General features: G+C 41.4%; 1 protein-coding gene across 3 annotated transcripts; it reads right to left on the bottom strand.

Moving 5' to 3' along the window:
- Nucleotides 1–1,046: 1,046 nt before the first annotated feature.
- Nucleotides 1,047–22,818, bottom strand: DNAJC11 (DnaJ heat shock protein family (Hsp40) member C11). Of its 3 annotated transcripts, none has more exons than XM_040533728.1 (16): nucleotides 22,687–22,818; nucleotides 18,878–19,007; nucleotides 16,440–16,513; nucleotides 15,189–15,290; nucleotides 9,801–9,929; nucleotides 8,922–9,044; nucleotides 7,390–7,463; nucleotides 6,165–6,354; nucleotides 5,712–5,797; nucleotides 5,142–5,258; nucleotides 4,032–4,187; nucleotides 3,658–3,727; nucleotides 3,479–3,536; nucleotides 2,695–2,837; nucleotides 2,099–2,228; nucleotides 1,047–1,304 (listed from the first exon to the last, which is right to left on the bottom strand). In XM_040533728.1, exons 1-16 carry the CDS (start codon nucleotides 22,756–22,758, stop codon nucleotides 1,279–1,281), a joined length of 1,680 nt encoding a protein of 559 aa, XP_040389662.1. In that variant the 5' UTR covers nucleotides 22,759–22,818; the 3' UTR covers nucleotides 1,047–1,278. The 3 variants fall into 3 exon arrangements, with proteins under 3 accessions (XP_040389662.1, XP_040389661.1, XP_040389664.1); XM_040533727.1 differs by lacking the exon at nucleotides 22,687–22,818 and adding an exon at nucleotides 21,930–22,476; XM_040533730.1 differs by lacking the exon at nucleotides 22,687–22,818 and adding an exon at nucleotides 22,103–22,268.
- Nucleotides 22,819–22,822: the final 4 nt, after the last annotated feature.

Below are 22,822 nucleotides of genomic sequence, written 5' to 3'. Positions count from 1 at the left end.
CTTGCAGCAGGGCATTTAAGATCAGGACTTGAGCAAAGAGAACCATGGTCGAAAAGAAAAAGGGACCAGGTACATGTCAGGAAATGATTTAGGGTAATAATTGTCAAGAGCAGCAATGCACTGCCAAGATACTTTTTTTTCCTGTCTCACGCATGTAAGCCACGAAGGCTGCTCTAGGACTCACCAAGAGCAGAACTGTGACTCAGACAATTATTCCTTTTCTCTGTAACCAACACCCCCCCCAGCTTCCGCAGTGTTGACATACACAGCATTTAGTAGATACTACAGGGCTGCCATTTCTATTTGCTGTGTCACTAGGACAGGACTGCTGGTAAATCGCTAGCATGGCTTCCATGCAAGACTAACCCAGCCAATTTACGTCACAACTGATGCTTTTTAAGAAGAAAGCTGAACTTTACATTTTCAGCTCTTTACCCCATTTGGCTTCTTTCCTCACTTTGGTCTGGTTTACTTCTGTAAATTACGTTCCTCTTTTTCCTAGAAATAAATTACATGATTGCCCTTCTCCCCAGTTTGCTTTCCTACCTTCCTGAAAACCTTGACAGGACATGGTTCTAGGTGGCAGAAGAAGAGTTAATAAGACAATTATACCTAGTGTCCTTGTCCGGAATAGTAGTGTTTGAAGTGAGCAGCTGAACAGATTCATATGGAAGAGATCCATGTTACTACAAAAGCAAAGAGCTTCATTCCAAACATACTTGTTCTTAACAAGTACATTTCAAATACAGAATTGGGATGGAAAACAAGTTTCGTCCTCTTTCCAACAACAGGATTTACACAAAAGACTGGAGGTGGCCTTAACTTAGAGAACTTAACTTTCCCTCAGGAGTAGAAAAAGTTATGTTACCTACCCCAGTAAGCACGTGGAGAAGCGAGAACAAGTCTTCTTCCTTGTTCAGTGCAGGAAGATATATGTGAGACTGCACAAATGGACTGTGGCTAAATTGCAACTGGAAAGATGGCTGCATGACGGGTGGTGCTCAGTGCCCGCTCACACAACCTCAGCAGAAAGCACTGCGCGTTCAGAGTCATGTCGCTTTATTGGTTACTGAGCCACAATTCAGAGAAATATTGCCTTGGAGTCACCTTGAGAAGCAGGTTCTCTCATTTTTTCTCCTAACATAATTGGTAGGCCGCCACCTGCTATATAGATAGTAAAAATAAAAATGTCTCTGTTTGAACTTGTAGCATCTGGGGGAAGGTTTTGCAGTTTCTGTTGACCCAGGTACCGTAACAGAAGTGCACACTCTCACCAGATTAGCCGTCTGCATCGATTCTGTGAGCTGTTGGATGAGAACAGTAAATGGATACATGCCACTTTCTAGACACATCCTAGCTTGACCTTAACTACTGTATCATGAACATTCCTGGTCACCAATTAAACATGATTCATTTATACGTCCACTGTACTTATCAAAAGTTTGTAAATTGGTTATGCTTCTCAAATTGGGCCAATGAAGCAGTCTAGAGTTAACAGAGGTTTGTGCCGTTTAGTTAACTGCCCAGACCTACAGTGGTACCAGTAAAACACATCACTTGTAGATGATGTCTTACAAAATGATTCTGGCAGAGAAAACGTTTTGGCACACAGATAAATGTGGATGAGAAAGAAATCTGGTGCAGGCCTCCAAACTGCCTTCATACATTCAAGTCAGTCCTGAAAGGGCAATCCAGTGCAATGTGAATTGCCTAACAGGGATAGCAGCAGCTGGAGGAAGTCTCTGCTTCTAACTCAGGTTGGATATCTAAGGTTAGATGGTATAAAGAGCTGCATTGCTGCTGCTGAGGTCTTTTATGGTCCTACTCCAGAAGCATATTTATGGGTCAGTCCATTTCCGTAAGCCCAGTTCACCTGATAAGCACTCTAGGAAGAGCAATGCTCTATATTCCACCACTCACTAACCGATGGGAGATGATAACTCCAGCATGCCAGCAGGAAAACCTCCAGCTGACAGATCCCAAGCAGCATCAGAACAGCATCACTGCCACCAGATCTTAGACTGGAAGGCAGCACACTGCTTCGCCTCACAAATCTGAGGCAATCCTTTACTGGGTCCTGAAGGAAGGAGCTACTTACATTGCTTTGGTATCCTAAGGGCCTCATTGTCAGCTGACATCACTTGGTGCAGAACTCCCCGGAACTGATAAAGCACTTTCAAACTCTTCTCCTCACCCACGCAGGGGTCGTAGAAACCTGGAAGCCCAGCCTTTAAACACAGAAGGACAGACTGAGCATCAGGGAATGGACTTTTGCAGATCTTCAACTGACCAAAACCTTTTACAAAACCAGGAGTCATAAAAAGATCAAAGCTTTGTTGGCAATGAGATGAGAAGCTAAGAAATTACCTCCCCAGTGGCAAGTTCTAAATGCAGAAAAGAGTGAATCAGGGGGTCAGGAAGTTGCTGGTGTACAGCCCCAGAATCTCTAACACACACTGTCCCACACTGTGAACACTGGGACACTGTTTCTTTGACACTGGAAATGCTCAGAGAAACAGAATTTCCTAGAGGTTCATAACACTTGTACAGAAATGGCTTCTGTAAATTGATATAAAGTCACTAGCTTCAAACACACTGGAGAAACTCCCTTGTAGGACAACATACAGTTCAATCAAAATTCTGAGTCACACACCTGAGCGCCTGAGTATATGCTTTGACATTAGAGCTACGTACCTTGGATGCCTCTGTAAGGATGAGTTTAGAGTCCTTCACCAAGCACTGCAGGGGCACGGTCACATCTATTACTTTCACCTTCTCATTCTTCCGGCTGTTGTCATTAACAAACTTCCCATACCAGGCATTCACTACAATCAGACCTGCATTTCACATGAAACCACAGATGTGATGAAAGGCTTGCCACCAACAGCTGTGCAGACACTAATGAAAAAAACATCCAGCATTTTCTATTTTTTTTTTTCTTTCAGTGATATTTAAATCCTCCTTGCCTGGACCCATGTTTCTCAAGACAGAAGAACATTTACACTTGGGTGTTTGTTAGCAGTCTTCAGCAATAGGACAGAATGACATGATATAAATGTCACCCTGATGTGACAGTCCAAGTGAATGTCACTCAACCCACTTTGGAAGATTCTCTTGGAAATTGCTAGCGAACATCAGAACTCAGATTTCCATTATGATCCAAGAGTAAGCTGTGTAGATTAGAGATAAGTGGAACCCAAACTTCAAACTTTCGCACATTCTTATACATACCCTCACTTCCGTGGAGAGATGAATCCAAACTGTTGTCTACAGCCTATTGATCCATCACATAATCTGCCCCAGGACAACATTCAGTGCATCCCTAAGCTTTGACACCAGACGCTGAATCACAGTGGGCCTTTCCCACTACATGCACAACAGCAATTATACCATGCTTCATGCCTCCCTTAACCACATTCGTATTGTTCCTTCCTCTCTCCAACTTTATGGAACAAGTAAGTGGTGTTACAATCTTTACCCATTCTGGCTTCCTCTGCTTCAATTATCCTCCGGACAGACTCTTGCATTAACCGGACCTGTCAAAATACAATGGATAGAGTGAAAATCAAGCAGTGTCAGACACTGGGAACCAAAGGGACAAGCCAAGTAAAAACAACTTCCTCCAACTAAGAGGGCTTAGTTACGGGAAAGACTTACTGCAGCTTCTGCCTCCTGCTTCTTCTGAAGGATGTCGCTGGCAGTACTCTCCCTTTGCTTCTCCAGCTCCCTGGCATAAGGAAATCAACATCCCATCAGGTCTACACAATGAATGGGATTCAGCCACAAAGTGGCAAATGTCTACTTACCCACCCCAATTACAACTGACCCACAATCTCACTCAAATGAGATGGGTTTCAAGGTTCTTCCCCACCTTTCAAGATATTTTTGTAGCCTTCCAGAACTCAGTAGTATTGACGATGTAGTGTAACACAGTGCTTCAGCTGGACATTCCAACCTTTGCACCAGACTCCCGGAAGCACTTGAGCAGGACTTCCCAGCTCTGTATTTCAAACACAGTCTTGCTAGCTCACCTCTCCTTTTGTGCCCTGAGGTAGGGTTTGATGATTAGCCTGTGCATGGCAAAGTAGATAACTAGGGGTCCCACAGTGGCATAAAATACAGCACTGGGAAGCAGCTGATCTGTTAGGTGGACAGGGAAGAAGTAGGTCTGGCTAGCCCTGTTCAACCTGCAACAAAAAAAAGAACAGTGACAGGTCAGAAGAAATGCAGAGTTTAATGTGCTTGATTAAATATACTTTGCAGCAGCAACAACCCCCAAACAAGACAAGATACAGATGAACACTGATCTCACAAATACGAGACAGTTGTAAACCTGAACATGGCAATGGTAAGGCAGTCAGCTGATGCCACCAAGAGCCACTGTCACGAGGTAGATCTCTCTTGTGCTAACACCTGGTAACTTTTAAGTGTCTTATTAGTCTTAGGAAAATTTGTTTGGTTGTTACTTTAATCAGACAGTGGGACCAACATCATCATGAAGAGAAAAGAAAATGCTGATAGAGAAGGTCTATGTTCACAACCCCAGCATGTGCCTTCAAGGAAGGAGTACATTAATGTTCTTCTGAAGTTTATCGTGACATTTATTTTAGAAAACACTCTTCCTGAGACCAAGATCTTCATGTCTTTATATTTTCTGCATCCTGGCATGCCCTCTGCTGGCAACAGTTAAAAAGTGCACTATAGTATATAAAGCCTTGAGAATTTGGCATTTGTGAACTGCCTTATTAATAGTGTAATCATCTATATTTGTTAAAGATAATTCACTAATTTGAGTATATACCTGTGTACAGCGTTGTATAAATGGAATGCAATTAAATACATTTCTTCTAATAATATTTTTGGAAATCTTCCATCCACTTACCGTAATGCTCCAAAACTTAAGCTGTATTTTCAGAGTATTTTGATGCATGCACACAACAGTCCCCAGAGAGGTCTTTCAGGCTCAGAGTAATATGAGCACAGCTTGTATTAGAGGTGAGGGCAGTTGCAACCTTTTACAGTGATAGTGTTAATATACCTGTATTGCCTTAAGACTGGGACCTTCCCACCTGAATTTCTGAACTAGAATAATGCAGGTTATGGTCAGCCTCTGCAAACAACAATTATAATCTTGAACTGACTTGATTTTCAAAGACACTCCTTGGGGAACTCCGACACTGACAGTGGCTCCTAAAATGCTGTGTCTGGATATCTTCCTCTCTGCTCCGTACTCCACTATGGTCCCAAAGAAACCTGCCCTGGAATGGGAGAACCAAAAACTGGTAAGACAGGGAAGACTCTAATTTCTCTTTACTGAATTCTGTTTAGTGTAACTTCCCACCAGGTAAAACATACAGCAGATATATTTTGTGCACCCCATGTTGGCTACAGGAAGATTCACAGTGTACCTACAAGATAAGATTAGCCTTTTCAGCTTGTAAAGCAGTTAGCAGACTACAAAAACTTCTGACTGTCTTATTGGTGATGATATGGAGGTATCAAACACACAGGTATTTTATGTTCTGCTTCTCTCAAGAGACACACAGAACTAAGACTCCAAGACACTCACTTCAGTTGTTTACCCGTTATAACTAAAGAAAAGCAGATTCCAAAAGACTACATTCAATTTGCGTGGAATGTGAAGCCCTACAAAAGCAGGACATAACATCCTTCAAGTCCTGAGCAATGCAAATTTCCTCTTGCACACTTACTTGAGAGAACCTTTCACTCGTGTTTGATCCTCATCCTGAAACTTATGCTGATAACTGACCATCATGAAAGAATGGGGGATTCCCAGCTGAAATACAAAAGGCACAAATTTATGAAAACACATCCTTGGCCACTTTTGAATGTTCCCTCTATATTTCCTGTCTTATCCTTTAAGTGGCACAGAAAACATAGCAATGTCTGCCACTTACTTGTCACAGCCCACAATCTGTGCAGTCTGTGTTGACCATCCTAACACTAATCTGAGCTGATCCACATCAGATGTCACGTTGCTGGGTACAAAGTGCCGTGCTCTGTCAAATGCAGCCGGTTACCTATGTTAAATGTTCTTAAGAGACGGTACCGACTGCTCCTTTACCCTCTATTCCCAAGCCAAAATACTGCTGGAACAGAAAAGCTGAGACACTGTCCCCTGCATGCAGCAGCAGGACTCTCACCTGTAACGCCACTGTGAAATGGCTGGTTTTGGTATCCCGGACGACGCTCGTGTTCATGGCTGACTGGATGCCCCACCGCCACTGTAAGTATCCCATTGTGTTCTTATCAAGGTTGCGGGCTAGAACTGTGGTGAGGCCTGGGCGGATCCCACGGGATGAAAACTGCAGAGCACAGTTTGTAGTGATGAAACTAGAAGGAATGAGAAAAGCCTCATCAGGCTCTCCAGAAGGCCTCAAATTCTCTCTTGCACGTGAGCCTTGCTGAATATGCAGAGACTATCTTGCAGGGAGCATGACCCCGAGGGTTTCAGGAAAAACTCCAAACTAATTTGCACTGTACTGGCCACAGTACCTCCCCAGAAGAGTATGCTCATGCCCTAGTTTACTGGTCTGTGCCATAGCACTGCAATCAACACAGCAAGCTACCTTCCAATCTTTGCCCTTCTTGCCATAGGCAGAAAAAAATCTGGTCGTCTGCTTAGAACTGCTTTCCTACAAAACTAGCTTAAGAAATGGATGCTTTTTACTGATCTGCTATAATCCAGAAGTTGTTTCTGTTTTAAGAAGTGAGAAACATACAGTCTTCTGGTCAGTAGGTAGCCCTTAATATCAGTAAAGCTTCATGGAAAAGAAACCCTATAGTTCCTCCTGAAGTAAGAAAACAGTACAGTAACAGTGGTCTCCTAAAACGTAGCATTTTCCAAGAGGCTTAATAATACTTTGTAAAGACTAAAAGCTTCTCAGTATCTGCACTAAATACAAATTTCCTACCACAAAGAAGATTTTGTATCTTTAAACTAATCATAAGAAGTGTTAACTCGAACAGTGCAATACAGATTTATATACAAAGAGTCCTCTATTGATCTAAGAACATGTACACATTTTTCTGGCTGACTACAGCGACATCAGCTCTCCATTTTAGAATAAGCTTCTATTGATCTCTTTGTGAGATCATGTCTTGAGTATCATGATTTTATGACAAGATCAAATACAAATCTAATGAAGTAGAACAAAAACCGTCCTTAAAATAGAAGTATTAAAATAGAGGACACTAACACACAAAAAGAACACAAGTGTTTTGACTGGTACTAAAGCGCTGAAGTCTAAAGACGACAGACATTCTTTTATAGGATAGAAAAATCCAGAATTAACGTGAAAATGAATTCAAGCTGTTTGCTTCCTTAGTGTGAAATATTAACCGCTAAATCATTTTTGTAATATTTACCATCTTGGTGTAAGATTACGGAATATCTTCAGACCGAAGAGAGGTCCCTGAAGGTCTCCTGCTCCAAACTCCAACTGTTATAAATGCACAATGCCAAATAGTTAGAAGAAAACATCTTTTGCAAGTGACAAAGTACGTCACAAGCATCATTTACACCACAGGTATTTTACACATTTCTGAATATTTACTGCATATTTTAGCATCCTCTCTTTCCTGCTGGCTTTGCATTTAGAATAAGAGGTGTCTCACTGAGTAGTGTCATCATGAGTAAAACAAAGCCGTTTTTGTAGCCCTACAGGCTAACTAGCACCTGGCTCTGGCTGCTCCGGCAAAAACAGAGAAAACACCACCACCGCAGCCCTCCAGTGGCAAACCATGAGGCCTGGCTGGTGCACTCTGAGTATGAGTCCTCGTCTTTAATGTTCATCACTTTGATGCAGATGGCCTTGCAGATAACTGGAGAACTCTTAGGACAGCCTCACAGTAACTGTTGTCAGCAGTTCTGCTGCTGCGCAGTCTCAGTGTCTGCAAAGTGCGCCTGCTGTTTCAGACAATAGTCTGGGTGATTTTCAGGGCTGCTATTCAATGTTTATTTGGTGCTGTCCATTCTCATTAACAGAGGCAGTTCTTTGACCTGACGCCTCCCTCGACAATCCTGCAGAAACAGTTCCTACTACATCTGCATCTCCCAAGTAGATTCGTTACATTTTTTTTTTTTTTTTGACTTTTTCAGTTATCTGACTCTTGCCTATATCTACAAGCTCCTATGTTATCAACATTACAAAAGCCCAATATAAATCAAATGCCTCCAGTCCATGAATTTCCAAGTAAGTGGAAAACTCCCATTTCTCACACACTGAGGAAACAGGTTAACAGCAGCTGACGTACAAAAAGGACTTGCAGAAAGCAGATACCTGCCAGCCACAGCAGCAATGCCACAAAGCATCTCCAACAAAGCCATTGGTCTCATGCAACAGAGCTTGTGCTCGTACGAGGAGGCACCACAGGTGATTACTTGGGACCTTTTAGCTACTTAGATCATACCTGCCTGCAAGTTAAACTATTTCCCTCCATAATTTCTCTTGTGAGCAGAGCAGTGTTGTGAAACAATGGCAGACTATCACGCTCCCCTAAGACGCGCACCCACAGTCCCTAGGAGTCTTCAGACAGTGAAATTAGAAAGGCCCAAGAGACAGCATAGCCAAATAGAAAGTGAAAAAAAAAAGAAATTGGTTTGGACTTTCCTTTTTCTCAAACAGGAACAGAACATAGAAAATTTTGTTCTACTATTCCGTACAATATGTTTGTTTTGATACCACTCTATAATGACTGCTATTGCCTAGATCTCCAAGAGCTCTTTTCATGTGACATTCAAGAAAGCTTGTCAGTATTGCTATCCCTATTTTCTGAAATGGAAGCACAGAGAAGTGAAACAAAGCTGAAATCTCCTAAAGAAAATACAACCTAGGTAACTAATCCAAGCAGCCTGAAATAAACTAGATACAAAAATGCCTAACATCGAGTGCGCTTACCTCTCCCCATCCCTTGGCAGATGTCACCCGTCTAAGAGCAAGATTAATTGATCCACCTCCATTCCCATTCTGGGTAGACAGGTTACCAGACAGTATTGCTGTGTCTGTGGCAGTTAGTGGTGCCTGAAAAAATGAATGTATTGTTACCAATATGATCCTAATTCACACATTTAATGCATACTCTGCAGACACGATCAAACCTGCAGGTGAGTGCAGACTGTAAGCACAGAGACAGGTAACACTACAGTTGAAACCTTGTCATCCACTAAGCCCAGGTGTTCGAACCAGACACAGCCACACTTGCTCTAAATTTTGTAATCAGAATACACCAAAACCATATAATTCTTACCGTATCAGGTGCTTGTGACACTAACGTACCACCTTGTAGTCCTGACCTTATTTGCAATCCCTTCTAATCTTGCTAGCAGACTAAATTTCTTCAACTTTTTGTAACTGAGTATATATATTTTCCCTTCTTTTTCTTACCTATATCCTCAAAATCGGATGACATGTGTGTTGTGGTTTAATCAGGACAGTGTGTTTTTATATACTGAATGCTCTGTGTTTAGAAAAAACTAGATAGCTGTTTCTAATCACAATTCAGCCTCCCTGCTATCAGGAAAGTAGGACCACTATAGTGTACAAACCAGTCCCTAAATTCTGTGGTTGTGCTCACACAAATGCATGCCATACTGTCAACATTCAGTCTTATAGGAACTGAGCCGCCTCCTCCCACCCGCACTGGTTAATCACGTCCTCCCATGAAGAAAGACGAGAAACCCCTGAGCAGTGTTTCACTTTCTGCTGGCTTGCATTGCATTGCCTCGTTATCTCAGGCCCTGACCCACACCAGACGCAATGCCTGCCTGTCCTCCTTACCTCGATGGACTGGGATATGTGCATTTTGTTTATTTCAATCTGGGGAAAACTGCTCCCTTGCACATCTTCATATTCTTCATCATAACGATCAAAGAGGTCAGTGGCATCTATTCCAACACTAATTGTTCCCTAAGGAACAAGTGAAACAAGTACCTATTATTAACAAACATCCAACATATCCAGGCCAATTAGCTAAAGTATCTTTACAGGCAACTAGTTTAAAGATTTTTTTTGGCTTTTTCTTGTTCTACAACTACATTTTCCACTCTAAAATACATTTCTTACACATTCAAGACAAACAGAAATGTTTGCAGTATTCTAAAACAGCAATATAAATCATAAAATAAACTGGATAAAAGACAAGTCTTTTTATTTTTCAGAAGGAATGAAAGCAACCTGTAGTACTAGCGGAAATTTTTTCTGTTGTTAAATGTAACAGAAGTAGGTAGAACATTTTCACACAGAGGGTTTCTTCTTCCCCACCACTTTGTCAATATTTTAAAGTTGAATCAATATACTTTAGAAGTGAATCTTCTTCGATGGAACTTGGCCAGAAATTCTCTAAATGCTTTCTTCTTATGAATTATCTCAAAAAAAACTTTGCATCGTTCACTTGCAATTGAGCTTGTCAGTCAAACATTTCATTTTCTTTTCCCTAGCTTATATCTCATAATCAGAAGAAAAGCTTGATAGACTTGTAGCAAGTGGTAAATATTTTCTTCCTCAGGCCACAGAAATAATGCCTAAAGCTTATTCCTACAAAAAGTAGGCCACAGCTAAATAGTCTGTCTACCTGCTGCTGTGTTCACTCATAGTAACTGCAAGAGTGGCTTTATTTGAAAAGGGCATGATTAGATCCTTGTCTGGGTCATATAACTTCAAGAGGCTTTTGAAAACTTCCCTATAGATCAATTAAACAGCATAACAGCATTACAGCCCGTATAAAATGTACCAGTTGCAAAAAAACCCAAACCCTATGCACAAGCATAGAATTAACTCTGAGCAATTTGTATGAACAACACTCAGTAGGTGGGTAGGTACAAAAAACATTCACACAGAGTCTAAGTATGGACAGAATAAATTCTTATTTCAATCTGAGTGAGAATTTTTCCATGCTCACTCCATTCTAATAAATCCTGAACCTTAAAAAAAGGAAGAATTGTAGAGCTTGACAGGACTCAGAACTTCTGTTTGGTTTGGCTCCCAACTATTTATGTACCGGGGAGATTCCCGACCTCTTCTCAATGTTTATTTTCTGATTGCTTGCACGGAAAAAAAAATAATTATATATATATATATATAATTATATATATATAAAAACATAGAAAGTGCAATTATTTTCAGGAGAAATCTGGAATAAGAGCTGCACCCCGATTTTTTTTTACAATTTATTTAGAAAGGCTGTTGAATTTCAAATCAATTATGCTTATCTTTCTGTTTGTGGTGATACTAATGACAAGGTCCTGCCATTTATGCAGAATACTACTTTTCAGGCATGAGCTGCAAAGTCACCTTCAAGGGATCTGCTCTCCAAACGCTACAACTTCTTCAGTTCAGGCCTCTCATATGTTGTGTTGTTCCTTGAAACAAGGCCAAAGTAACAGTGAAGCAAGGCAAAACTGCCAACTGCCTAGGAAGCTGTGCAGCCCTGTGCTGCTGCTCCAACTGTCTGGAAAGCAACTGAGGAAAATAGCCAAAGAGAAACAAAGTGCCAACTTCACTCAATGAAATTCCAATAAATGCGCTCCAGAGTGACTGATCAAACATGTTTAAATAAAGGTGAACTTTTATTTTAACAAAGCAGAGAACTATTGCCATTTTTTCTGATGCTATTCATTTCAAAGAAGTATAAAACCCAAGATCTTCATAGCAGATGCAGGACAGAAAGGTTTTCCCACTTGGAGTGCCACATTCAGTGAGGAACCTCTGCAGACTGCAACTTTAAATTCCAAGTTAAATGTTTTTAAACAAAGGTTATCAAACTAAGTAGCAAGCACGTTGAATTTGAGTGGCAAAAAGAAAACTAAAAAAAATATATTTTCAACTCAGATCAGAATATAAGCAGCAGTAAAGATTTCTTAAGTATTTGCACTAAAAAAAATATTGAAAAATATTTTTATAGCAATATGTTTAATTGTACTGCAATGCTTGTACTCTGTTAATATGTACAAAGTTGTAAACATTCCTGACATTCATTGCACCTCATTTCTTTCAATCATACTCAAAATTTTATGATTTCTGTTTTCACATCTATGAATTTTAAAACAAGTATTCCTTTCAATGAAAATGGAGAAGTCAAAAGGAAAACATCTGGACCTATTTGTGAAAACCTGCAAGATTCATTCAGAGGAAAGGAGCATCTCGGTTTCCTCCTTCGTGGTGTCCCTCCCTCAGCCTCAGCAGAACCTCTATTTAGTTTCTTTTTGCCGAAGTGAGCAGTGAACTCCATGCAGGTATTTTACCTCCTGCCAAGCAGGTGAAGTCACCCTCAGAGATCTATAGATCCTGGCAAGGAAACTGGCTCACACACAAGTACAGGAAAAGCAGCAGATGGTAATGTTAAAAATATTCCCTGAGAACGACAGCACCCCCTATGCCACCGGATGATAGAGAGGGGAGTGCTGCTACTCGCAATTCCCCATCAGCCACCTGCTCAGACCATTGGAAAAGGAAAAAACACTCCCCAAAGTACGAGCAGCAGGGGAAAAGCTGTAAAGCCCTGCTCAGAAGTTGGCTGTGCACGCTCAGCAACATGCTGCAAAGTACACCAGCTCAGCAGGGTGGGAAGTCGGTAACAGCACTACAGAACCATCCTAAGCGTTATCTGGTATCACCTTTTGAAATCACCTCTATTTAACATTCCTGCAAATATGAAACAGTTGCTATTGATGAAATTAAGAGACATGCCAGAGAGGAATATCCTCTATCCCCATCTTTTTTTCTAATGGATTTACCTTCTGAAAGGTGACATATGGAAGCAAGGCTAAGCCTTGAGGGACCTACACTTCTTAAATGTTGACCTTCCACAGCAGGAAATAATGGGATTTAGTTTCTCCAGACAGGAAGCTGTTCTTCTCAAATCAAGTAATAAACTTTTCAACCGTTTGGCATGTCTTTGAAAGCAAAACAAAAACTCTAAAAGCAAATAATAGATTCAATCAAAACCTGCCACATTGCCTACATCTGGTTATTGCCCAACATTTCTGGTTAAAATGCTTTATTTTGCTGGTACCATTTACAGAACTAACAAAATTTAAAAAACCCTCGTGCTCATGTATGAAATGATCACAGCTGTGCTACCTAATTCCACAGGAACACTGCCTGGAGAGAGATTTCTATAGGATGCCAATCGGCAATTGCTGTAAACACCCAGATGGCTATTTTATCACAGGACACAGAGACTGAGGCTTACAACCCAGCTCCGCTTTTTACTGCTCACAGCCACGGCAAAATGCCCAGATAAAATGTCAAATTCCTGAAGTCACAGGATTATGCGGAGATTACCATGCCCTCCTCTCTGCCAATACCTTTCTGACCCCAATCACCCTCATCTCCGACAGAGACATTTGACTTGCCCCATTTGTGGCATCCAGAAATCTCTTCCTGCCTGGAATAATGTTGTCAAGTCATATTTACATATCACCTTATGCTTATTTACCCTTCCAGTACAAGCAGTTCTTAATATCTGTACGTTAATCACAACAGCCGGGAGATCTGTATTAGTCAATTGACCAGCACAGACTCAAAAGTCTGTGCCAAGGGGAGTATCTCAAAACACCACAGGTCTTCTCAGAGGGACGTTTTTCTGATACAATCCTAAATACAAATGTACTCACACTTATGTCCACTGAGAAAACACCGTGATTTTAAACTGCTGGCTGTGAAAACACCAGTGACCTTCAAATCCAACACTAGTAGTAGTTAATCAACTGGTAATTTGTTTCTTGGGTTCCCCAAGTTACGCTGCAACACTTCCCAGGTCCATGCACAAAACGTGACTGACACAGGACACCTCCTCTTCAAAGGCCCAAAACAATATAGCCACCTGTGCTTTAGTGCTTCAGGATGTAGAATCTGTGTTGAACTGCAAGTTTCCAGTTAGACCTCTGGAGATACCCATTTTTCTATCAAGAATATAAGCATTTATAAATAAACAAAAATTTGCTGTCTCATTATAATTTACTTCTCTGAGAGAGAGAAAGTTTCTTTGTCTATGTAAATATCTACACAGTTACCTCAGGGTGGAGAGAGGAAAATTAAGGCTCCCCATCATATTCTATCCTACATGAAAGAAAGATTTCTAACAAGGGTTTCAAAAAATAAGCAATAAAATGGTTCCTGATAGTTTAAGGAAAAAAAGAGGCGGGGGGGGGGGGGAGAGGGAGAAAGAAAAATATATAGATAACAGGTAGACTAAAGTCTAAATACATTAGGTGAATGTAGACGCAACTCTCAGATAATGTTATTCACTGCCTGAGAACCAAGATTTTCCTGATTCAACAAGCTTTGAAACCTCACTCACTGGGGAACCCTGACAAAAGCTGGGTTTGCCTACATATTTATCAAGCCTAGAGCCTGCAAGGCCATTACTATTCTAAACTACTGGAGTACTCAAGTCCCAGCAGGTGACAGAGGAAGCAGCGGTTGATCATCATCTCCACGCTTCCCTGCCATTCCAATGCTACCACAAGCAGATCATCCTCATCACAGGATTCTTGATCATCCCTAAATAGCCAAGACTCGGCTGTCAGGTGGGGTCGTTTAGGGTCACTTTATTGCTGCTCAAACAGACTGAGAGATGAGAATGGAATATTCAACGATTCTCTTTGTAAAAGCGTAATAAAACTTTCTTAAAACAGACATTAACTGAAACTGGCATGATCCCAACCCTGCTCGGGTTGATTTTGCTCACTGTGCTGCAAGTGCTCACAGTGAGCAGGAGGAGTTCCACTACCCATCTGGTTTGGTAGCTGCCTCATATTTTCTGTTGGTTTCAAGGCTGCATTTGAATATTTTGCCCGCATTGTTGGGACACTACAGCAGTGTTGAAGGGAAAAAACTATCTGGTAACTGCAGGGTTTCATTTGGGATATTTGGAAAGAATTCATAAAAATTTCAGTGTAAGGAATGTTTTCTTAAAATTGCTGAAAGAGATATTTTACTCTGAAATTTATCAACAGGAAAAAAAGTAAGAAATATTGTTCGAAGATTTAGCTTTTTTCCCCACATTTTCCAAAGAAATCACATGTTCAAAAAGGAAAAGTAATGCACTAAGTGTGGATACCAAAGGGGATATTTACCATAGCCCTTCACTGAAACTCATCACCCTTGCATATTCCTAAAGATTTAAGGATTCACTGTTGAGACTGGGATGAAGTCTTCGCTTACCTTTGGATTAGTTCGCTGCTGTAGTCTTCTCTCTTCCCTCTCTCTTTGCAAACGCTCAAATTCCTCTCTGATTTCAGCTGGAGTTCTCTTCCTTTCCACAACTGTTTAAAAAGAATTTGAAAAACACAAAGATTACCAGAGAGAACATCCAGGGCGTTTCTGCTGATGAAATGAGGTCCACTGACCTGGGTACACTCTAATACTTTGTCCCTGATGCTGCTGTAAGCCACTCTGCACGATTTAAATGATCAGAGGTTTGGAACCAAACACCTGGGCCAGATCAAATGGCAAGCAGAGAGTAAAACACATGCTTTGAGAGAAGTGAAATGGTCTTGTTCTTTCTACTCTCTTGAAAAAATAGGGCAAGAAGGTTTCAGACCACAGGTAGAAGACACTGCGGTACAGCCCTTGCCAACAGCTGTCCGTTAACTTCTCTACTAGGTGTAGAAATGAAAATGACTGAACGCCTGGCATGAGGTAAACTGATGGACTGCTTTGTGATTTTAGGCTATGCTGATTCACATCTATTTACCTTACATGTCTCAGGGAATTCGGGTTTTAAATAGGTATGGTTCTAGTTATGGATAGAAAAAGTATTACATTTGGGAGTTTCAAAATAAGATTAAATCTGCAATGAACAGCTTAAAATGTCTGTTATATGCTGCCATTGCTCCACACGTCTTGCTACTAACCCCAAACTTGATCTTGGTACTGACTTGACCCAATATAATATGATTTTGCAGCAAGCACTATAATTTAATTGACTAAAACTGACAGAGGGGACTTAACAACAGGAAAGCCAGGAATGGATAAGCTCTTCTTCATAGCACTCTATAGCTGTTCCCTCCCAGCAAGACAGGAAAAAAAAAAAATCAAACCCATAGGCTAACTGGTATGGAAAAAAAAGTTCAGATGAAAAAGACAAGCCTAGCTGGACAATACTGATGTATTTGTCTCAGACAAAAAGATGTTGCCTGTCATGGTAATATCCTATTAGAGAACTCCATGTCAGATTTATTGTTCTCTTGTCAAGTAAAAAAAAAAAGCAAGTATTCTTTGAAAACCCATCATGGTGTTCCAGGGAGGGAGCGGGGAGAAAAAAGAGTAGAAAGAAAATTAAACAAGAATGCCTTCTAGCAGACAGGCATTTTTTTAACATCAAGGTGTCAGTGCAGCTCAATATAACAAGAATTTCAGATAAACCTAGGTTTAGTCAATTCCACTGGCCATAAAGTGTTAAATTTCTCTCACCTCCCATCCTTCCATCTCCAGTCCTCTCCTCCCATATATGTCATAGATGGCTCTGGTCTGTGGATCACTAAGCACTGCAAATTAAAATCAAAAGAGGCAAGAACTCAGTTTTTGGTCTTCTCAAGTTCAGGCCAATACACTTGTGTTATTTAAACACAAATTCTGAAAACTTGTTCTACAGGTGCGTCAACTTTTACATTAACTACCTTTAACATTTTCATGTGTTACAATAATAGGAACACTGACCACCTCCCTCCAACTTCGTTTTTTCATAATTCGTAAATATACATTTAAAAGAACATGAAAGAGACATGCAGACTAACTGAATATTCAACAAGGGTTTTTAATAGTGCTTTTTTGAACTTAAGGGTAACATAAACCCTCTAACATCAATGGGATTACTAGCAATCCAGTGATAGCAGCCCCTGGAAACTTTCTAAATGGGAATAACATCCCCTCCAACTAATGTTCAAAGCCTGCTCCTTGGTATCTGGCTCCTTGTCTTCAACCCCTCACCATCCCCACTCATCGATCCTTTCCCACCCCACTCCAAACACATGGAACATGCCAAGCACCAACAAAGCAATTTCCAGGACAGAATTCAGCCTCATGAAATATCAACTACAGGATATTGTAAAAATGCATGTAGAATTCAAATCTCCCAAAAAGTCACTCAATACAACAGAGAAGATGAAATATACCAGTAGACTGCAACAATTACTTTGGAAAAGACTGTACACAGAATTAAGAAGAATCTCTAGGCATATTGTAACGTACAATCTCTCCTACCAGAGTCTTCATTAAAACAAACAAAACAAAAAAAAACCAACCACAGTATTTTTCCGACAGGGTTCCAAGACAAGCTTTATCATTAGCATGTATTTCTTCTGACTGTGTAGGAACTGATGAGTCCTTCAGGGAGCTGGATGTGTATATTAGGGAAAAGAAGCCTTATACTAGTAAACTGAGCTTTGATCTCAACTACATAAAGATTATTGAACTTGCTAAATGTCACAGGTAGATACTATTTTTCATGAATTCTGAATGAAAGAAAACTGTTAGGGGATATTAAGAGATGGAAGAGGAAGGAGAAAAAATAGGCAGAAGGTGAGGTGGATTATTTATCTGACGTTAATATTATTCTTTTAAAATTTGACGCAGACATTGGTACTAGACAAGCAACAATTTACATATACATGGCAACAAAGCCAAGCAAGGCCGTGTATTTCAATGGGAAAATTGAATCTAGTAGACCTATTCACCACAGAATGTCAGTGCTCTCACAAGTCGAACTAAAATGCAATTAAAAAAAATTATTGGAGTGTCCTGAGATTTTATTCTTCATGGCAGTGACATAAAACTTCAATATTCTTTCCAGTAAAAGTTCCTGTATGTTTTAATGCCTAGCTAGGGACAATGTAAATGACTCCACCCATGTTCAATTTCAACTGGAAGAAACAAATGCTTATCACTCAGAAAACAAGAGAGTAAAAAAAAAAAAGTTTAGCTCATTTTTGAGAGCTAATAGAGGAATATTTATATACCTTTATTCATTTTGCTTTAGCTTCTCTTTAGGTTGTGCCACTAAGCACTTAGCAGTAATTTTTTAATGCAGAAGAGTCCTACCAGCTTCTAATCAGTTTGCATTCCAGCTGCTTCTTATCGCATTTCTAAAACGCTGCAAGCTAATTCTAATGACCCATTTCATTGTGCCTCAGTTATGCTATCTATTACCTTTGGTAATATCACGATTTACGTAAATGTTGGCTTAATTCAGAATATTTTTAAAGGGCTCTGACATCCTTGGATGAAAAAAAATCTACTTGTCTATACTTTGTCCTTATCTCAGTCTTAGAATATGGAAGAACTTGCTGAAAGACAACGGAGACCTTAATCACTTGCTTTGGAACAGAAACACAGGATGTATTAGTTCAAACGTAAAAGCTGAAATTGTCTTTCTGTTTGAAAATTTTCAGTTCTCAGTCTCTGGGGGAGTCTTTTCAGAAGTCAGGGAAGTGGTGAAAAGATTATTTACAATATGCAGGAGATAAGACAAGAGGGAATGGCTTCAAGTTGCACCAGGGGAGGTTCAGGGTAGATATTAGAAAAAATTATTCTCAGAAAGAGTAGTTAGGCATTGGAGCAGGTTGCCCAGGGAAGTGGTGGAGTCACCATCCCTGGAGGCGTTTAAGGCTGGATGTTGTACTTAGGGACATGGTTTAGTGGGCAATATTGGTGGCAGAGGGACGGTTGGAGTAGGTGATCTTAGAGGTCTTTTCCAACCTTAATGATTCTATGATCTTGTTCATTGCAGAATTTATGCTGCATCGCTCCTCTGATTTACAGGACAAAAACAGGGAATAAAAAATTACTAAGTATCAGGAAATGTTATTACTATTTTGTAATAATATTTGTTTGTGCTCCAGAAAACCCCTGACCTTCATAAGCTTGGTGAACAAGGTTAAACAGCCGCTCAGCTTGTGTTTTCAGCTCTGGGTCTCTGTGCTTGTCTGGATGGTAAAGCATACACAAACGGCGGTAGGCAGCTTTTAGTTCTTCCTGAGAGGCCTGCAAAAAGCAATAAAAATGAATTTAGATACAACCAAGGCTAATTAAAAAAGACCATTCTCAAAATGCCTTAGAAGTCCAACAGCTATTACATTCCGTTACTTTTGCTACAGAAGATCAAGAATGGACTTCTGTTTCATTGTAGGACACACCGTTTACTTAAGTTAACAAAAAGTTCAGTATTTTCCAAGCTATTTATAACAACATGACAAGTAACAGCAGCAGCTCATCAAGGTACATCTAGGTTAAAAAAAAAAGTTAGGTAAAAACCAAACAAATAAAAAACGGAATCTGTATTCATATGTTATTTTTTACACAACTGCTATCTCCCCAATTCAGTTCAGAAGAGAAAAAACAAAGTCACCTCAAACTCAAACTCACCTTGGTCACTTAAATACAGAGCTTTACATCAAATTCTACTTCTATTTTAATCCTCAACTTTCAAGCATATCAAACTATCAAAAACATAGTAACTATCAAAAAATGTTGACTTTCCACAACTGTAAAGAAAATTAAACCTGTAATTTTATACTCTTCCCATCACTGCTACGCTCCCTGGCATCTCCTTTCCTACGCAGCAAGGACGCTCTCTTGTGCTGTGAGAATGGCAGGCACATCACGTCCCCTCAAAAATTCACTCACCTGCCATAGATGGATGAACAGAAGAACAGTAAGTCACTAAATGCATCAAGAAAAAAATTGTACTCACAACTACTCCGGAATTTTAGATGGCATCTGGCCTCATTCCAAAGACATTTGGTGAATAGAGATTTTGGATGGCTCTTTCAGAATCAATGGAATAATAAAACATGCCTTCCTTTATCATCTCCAGGAGAAAATCTCAGAGCGTTTTTTTTTTTCTTTTTGACTCTAGAAAGTCCTGGTAGCTTCCCCTTTCTCACCTAATTCCTTGTATTTCAGCCGCTATCTATTCCTTGAAAGCTGATTAACACATTTAGAAATGTAGTTACCAAAGTCAACTGGAACTTCCCTGAAAGGCCCGGTTAGCAAATGCAGCTCCCAGGACTTCAGAGAGGTTCGTACTGGCCAGCTAGGAAACTGTCCATGCAAGGATCGATTCCTGGGGCACTTACTACAGAGCAGCAGGAAGCAGAGTACCACTTCTCTACACCAGGGGAAACATTCAGAGTGAAAAAAAAATGGAACAACATCGCCGTATTTGCTGGCCTCCTTCAACCAAATGCAATCACCTTTTTGTTACAGTGAGGGATTAATGGACAGGAATACAGCAGAGCAAGTGATTAAGGGGCACCAAGAAAATGTCTTCTGATAACAGATTTTAAAGACACAAATTCCACCTACTCTTAATGTTCTGTGACTGAAGCTTTCACAGTTTGCTAATTTCACTTTGGAACCAAAGGCTATAAAGGCTTGTTTTCTGGAGAACTATCCATCTTCTTCCGACTTGTGGCAAGGAGAGTGAGGATTTCCATTTGAAGAAATGCATTCATGTGCATACCAGAACCACAAGCCCATTCGGTTTTTAGGACACCTTAGAATAGATGATTTCTTTGCACATTTGTACTACTTAATGTTATTTTTTCTAAATGATATAGCAAAAGTAAACCTGCTAAATTTGCCATTACCAAGACAGTCAGGTAGCTACAGCCCAGCTACCTTCTTTTTACTACCTTGTGCTTTCTTGGACATTGAATTTAAACTAGATTGAAAAGGTAGGGGAATATAAAGCTCTAAAATGACATTCGTTAATCAAATTAATGATAAATGGCTTAATGTGCTATTGATTATATAATAGAAATGAGCAGTTTCATTCTTCATAAATGCCATGTTCAATAAAACGTTAGATTGGGCCTTTCATCATCACTGAATAGATTGGGTCATTGGTTCAATATTTCATGAGCGATAAGCTCTCAGAAACCACTAAAGAAATACTGACATCATTTCAAGTTGCAATGAAACGCATAAGTCAGTAATAATCATATGCAAGTTACATTTTTAATTTTGCCTGGAATTTTGGTAATAAAATGCACCATTTCCCTGCTTGGGGCTTAAACAACTTCACTCAACGTTTCAAGCACGCCACCACATTTTTACTGGACTGAAATCCATAAAAGATTAAACACACATACACACTAGAAAATTGCTGCTCAGCAGGCTTACTCTCCTCACCACAGCTGCAAAGTTCCGTGGTTAACTCTTTCGTTAAGCTTAGCAGTCCCATCACGCAAAATTCGCTCAGCAGACAAGAATCATAGAACGGCCTGGGTTGAAAAGGACCCTAAAGATCACCTGGTTCCAACCCCCCTGCCCACTGCACACCAATGCTATGCAGGATAGCACTGCTGAATTTAATTATCAAGGGGTAATTAACAAACCAACTAGTACTCTCAAGTGAAATTACCCCTTCGAAGATCATTTTTAACTTGGTTTCCAGTTCCCTGTTGTACCAAACCTGAATTTTCTGGTATCTGTTGAAGAGCTTAAAGTCTAGCTAAGTTAACTATTAAGCCCTCACCGTTAACCTCCCTGGCAGTCACAACGCCCGCGTGCTTCCCATCTTATTCTTAACCTTCATATCTGCGCACTGATGACATTTGGGAGCATGAATTACAAGAGCTGTCGAGTGAGGTAAAAACGCAACCCGTTGATTTTAACAAGAGCCACACAGGAACTCTCCAGAAAAGAAGATATCAGCTAATACAAGTCTGTACTTGGAAAAAGAAACTGAGGGGTATTGATCCTCTTGTTTCGGGCAAAAATATATATCTGACTTGGAAACGTTTGGAAAGTGCAGTCCACGCAGTACTAATTAAAATAAGAAGGAACATAAAGCCAAAAAGTTGTGTATTTTCTGCATATACGCGGAGGTAGGTTTAAGACCAAGCTATTGCATATCCCAAGGAAAATGAACAAAAAGAACTTAATTCAAAAAATTACTACCTCATCTTTCACTTTCCTACACTGTCCTGTGTGCTGGAAAACAATACGCGGTCCCGCGGTTCCATTTCGATTTGTAAAACACCAAATCGATTGCAGTATTACAGCAACAAGAAAGGGAGCTGAAAAAAACCCTTTCTTGGCTGTACGTAATTCGTGTTCGCGGCATTCCTTACGATCCTCACGCATTCCTGGCGATGGCCACCCCCACGCTTATTGCTCCCTAAGCGCCCCCCGTCCGCGTAAGAGGTGATTTTTCCAGTTTAGTTTCCTGCTCCGAACGCGCCCCGAGCTAGGACCGCGCCGATGCGCGCACCCCCCGAGGGCTCTGCGCGGCTCCAGCAGCCCGGGCCGGCTCCTCGGAGGAGCAAGAGCAGAGGCACGAGCTCGGGAAGCGCCGCTCCCGAACCCACGGACAACGAGCGCCTCCAGGCAACGCTCCCGAGGCTCCCGCGCCGCGGTCGGGACGCGAGGCGAGCCGCCGAGCCGCACACGGTCACAGCGCGCCGGGGCTCGGGACGGGCGGAAGCTACCGCGGCCAGCCCCGCCGCCCCCAGCCGCCCGCCGCCCCCAGCCCCGCTCGGAGGAGGAGCAGGCGGAGGAGGGCCGGGGAGGCCCGAGCCGAGCCGCGCTCCCTCAGCGCCCCCCCCCCGCCCCGCCGCGGCCTCGCACCCCGCGGAGGACGCGCGCAGGAGGCCGAGCCCCGGCCCCGCCGCCCGCCCGCTCCCGCCCGCGCTGCCCGCGGCCCGCCGCCGCCCACCTCGCGCCGCACGTTGAGCAGCGCGTAGTAGTCCTCGTTGTCCGGCGCCTCCTCCGCCAAGGCCGCCGCCATCTTCCCGACCTCTCACCCCGCCGCGCCGGCCGCGGCCCCGCCCCCACAGCGCCCCCCCGCGGCC

The sequence above is a fragment of the Cygnus olor genome, chromosome 21 (assembly GCF_009769625.2).
Source record: "Cygnus olor isolate bCygOlo1 chromosome 21, bCygOlo1.pri.v2, whole genome shotgun sequence".
Taxonomy (NCBI): domain Eukaryota; kingdom Metazoa; phylum Chordata; class Aves; order Anseriformes; family Anatidae; genus Cygnus; species Cygnus olor.
The sequence above is the reverse complement of the archived record's forward strand: the minus strand, read 5'-3'. Positions and strand labels throughout refer to the sequence as shown.

Bases quoted from the DNA above. Each gene is read 5' to 3' on its own strand.
- DNAJC11 (XM_040533727.1), bottom strand. From the start codon at position 22,115: ATGCGTGAGGATCGTAAGGAATGCCGCGAACACGAATTACGTACAGCC. The intron at 16,514-18,877 runs GTCAGGGGTTTT...TTTAATTTGCAG, and splicing joins TGTTCACCAAGCTTATGAAG to TGCTTAGTGATCCACAGACC. The intron at 1,305-2,098 runs GTAAGTAGCTCC...CTCATCCAACAG, and splicing joins CCTTAGGATACCAAAGCAAT to CTCACAGAATCGATGCAGAC.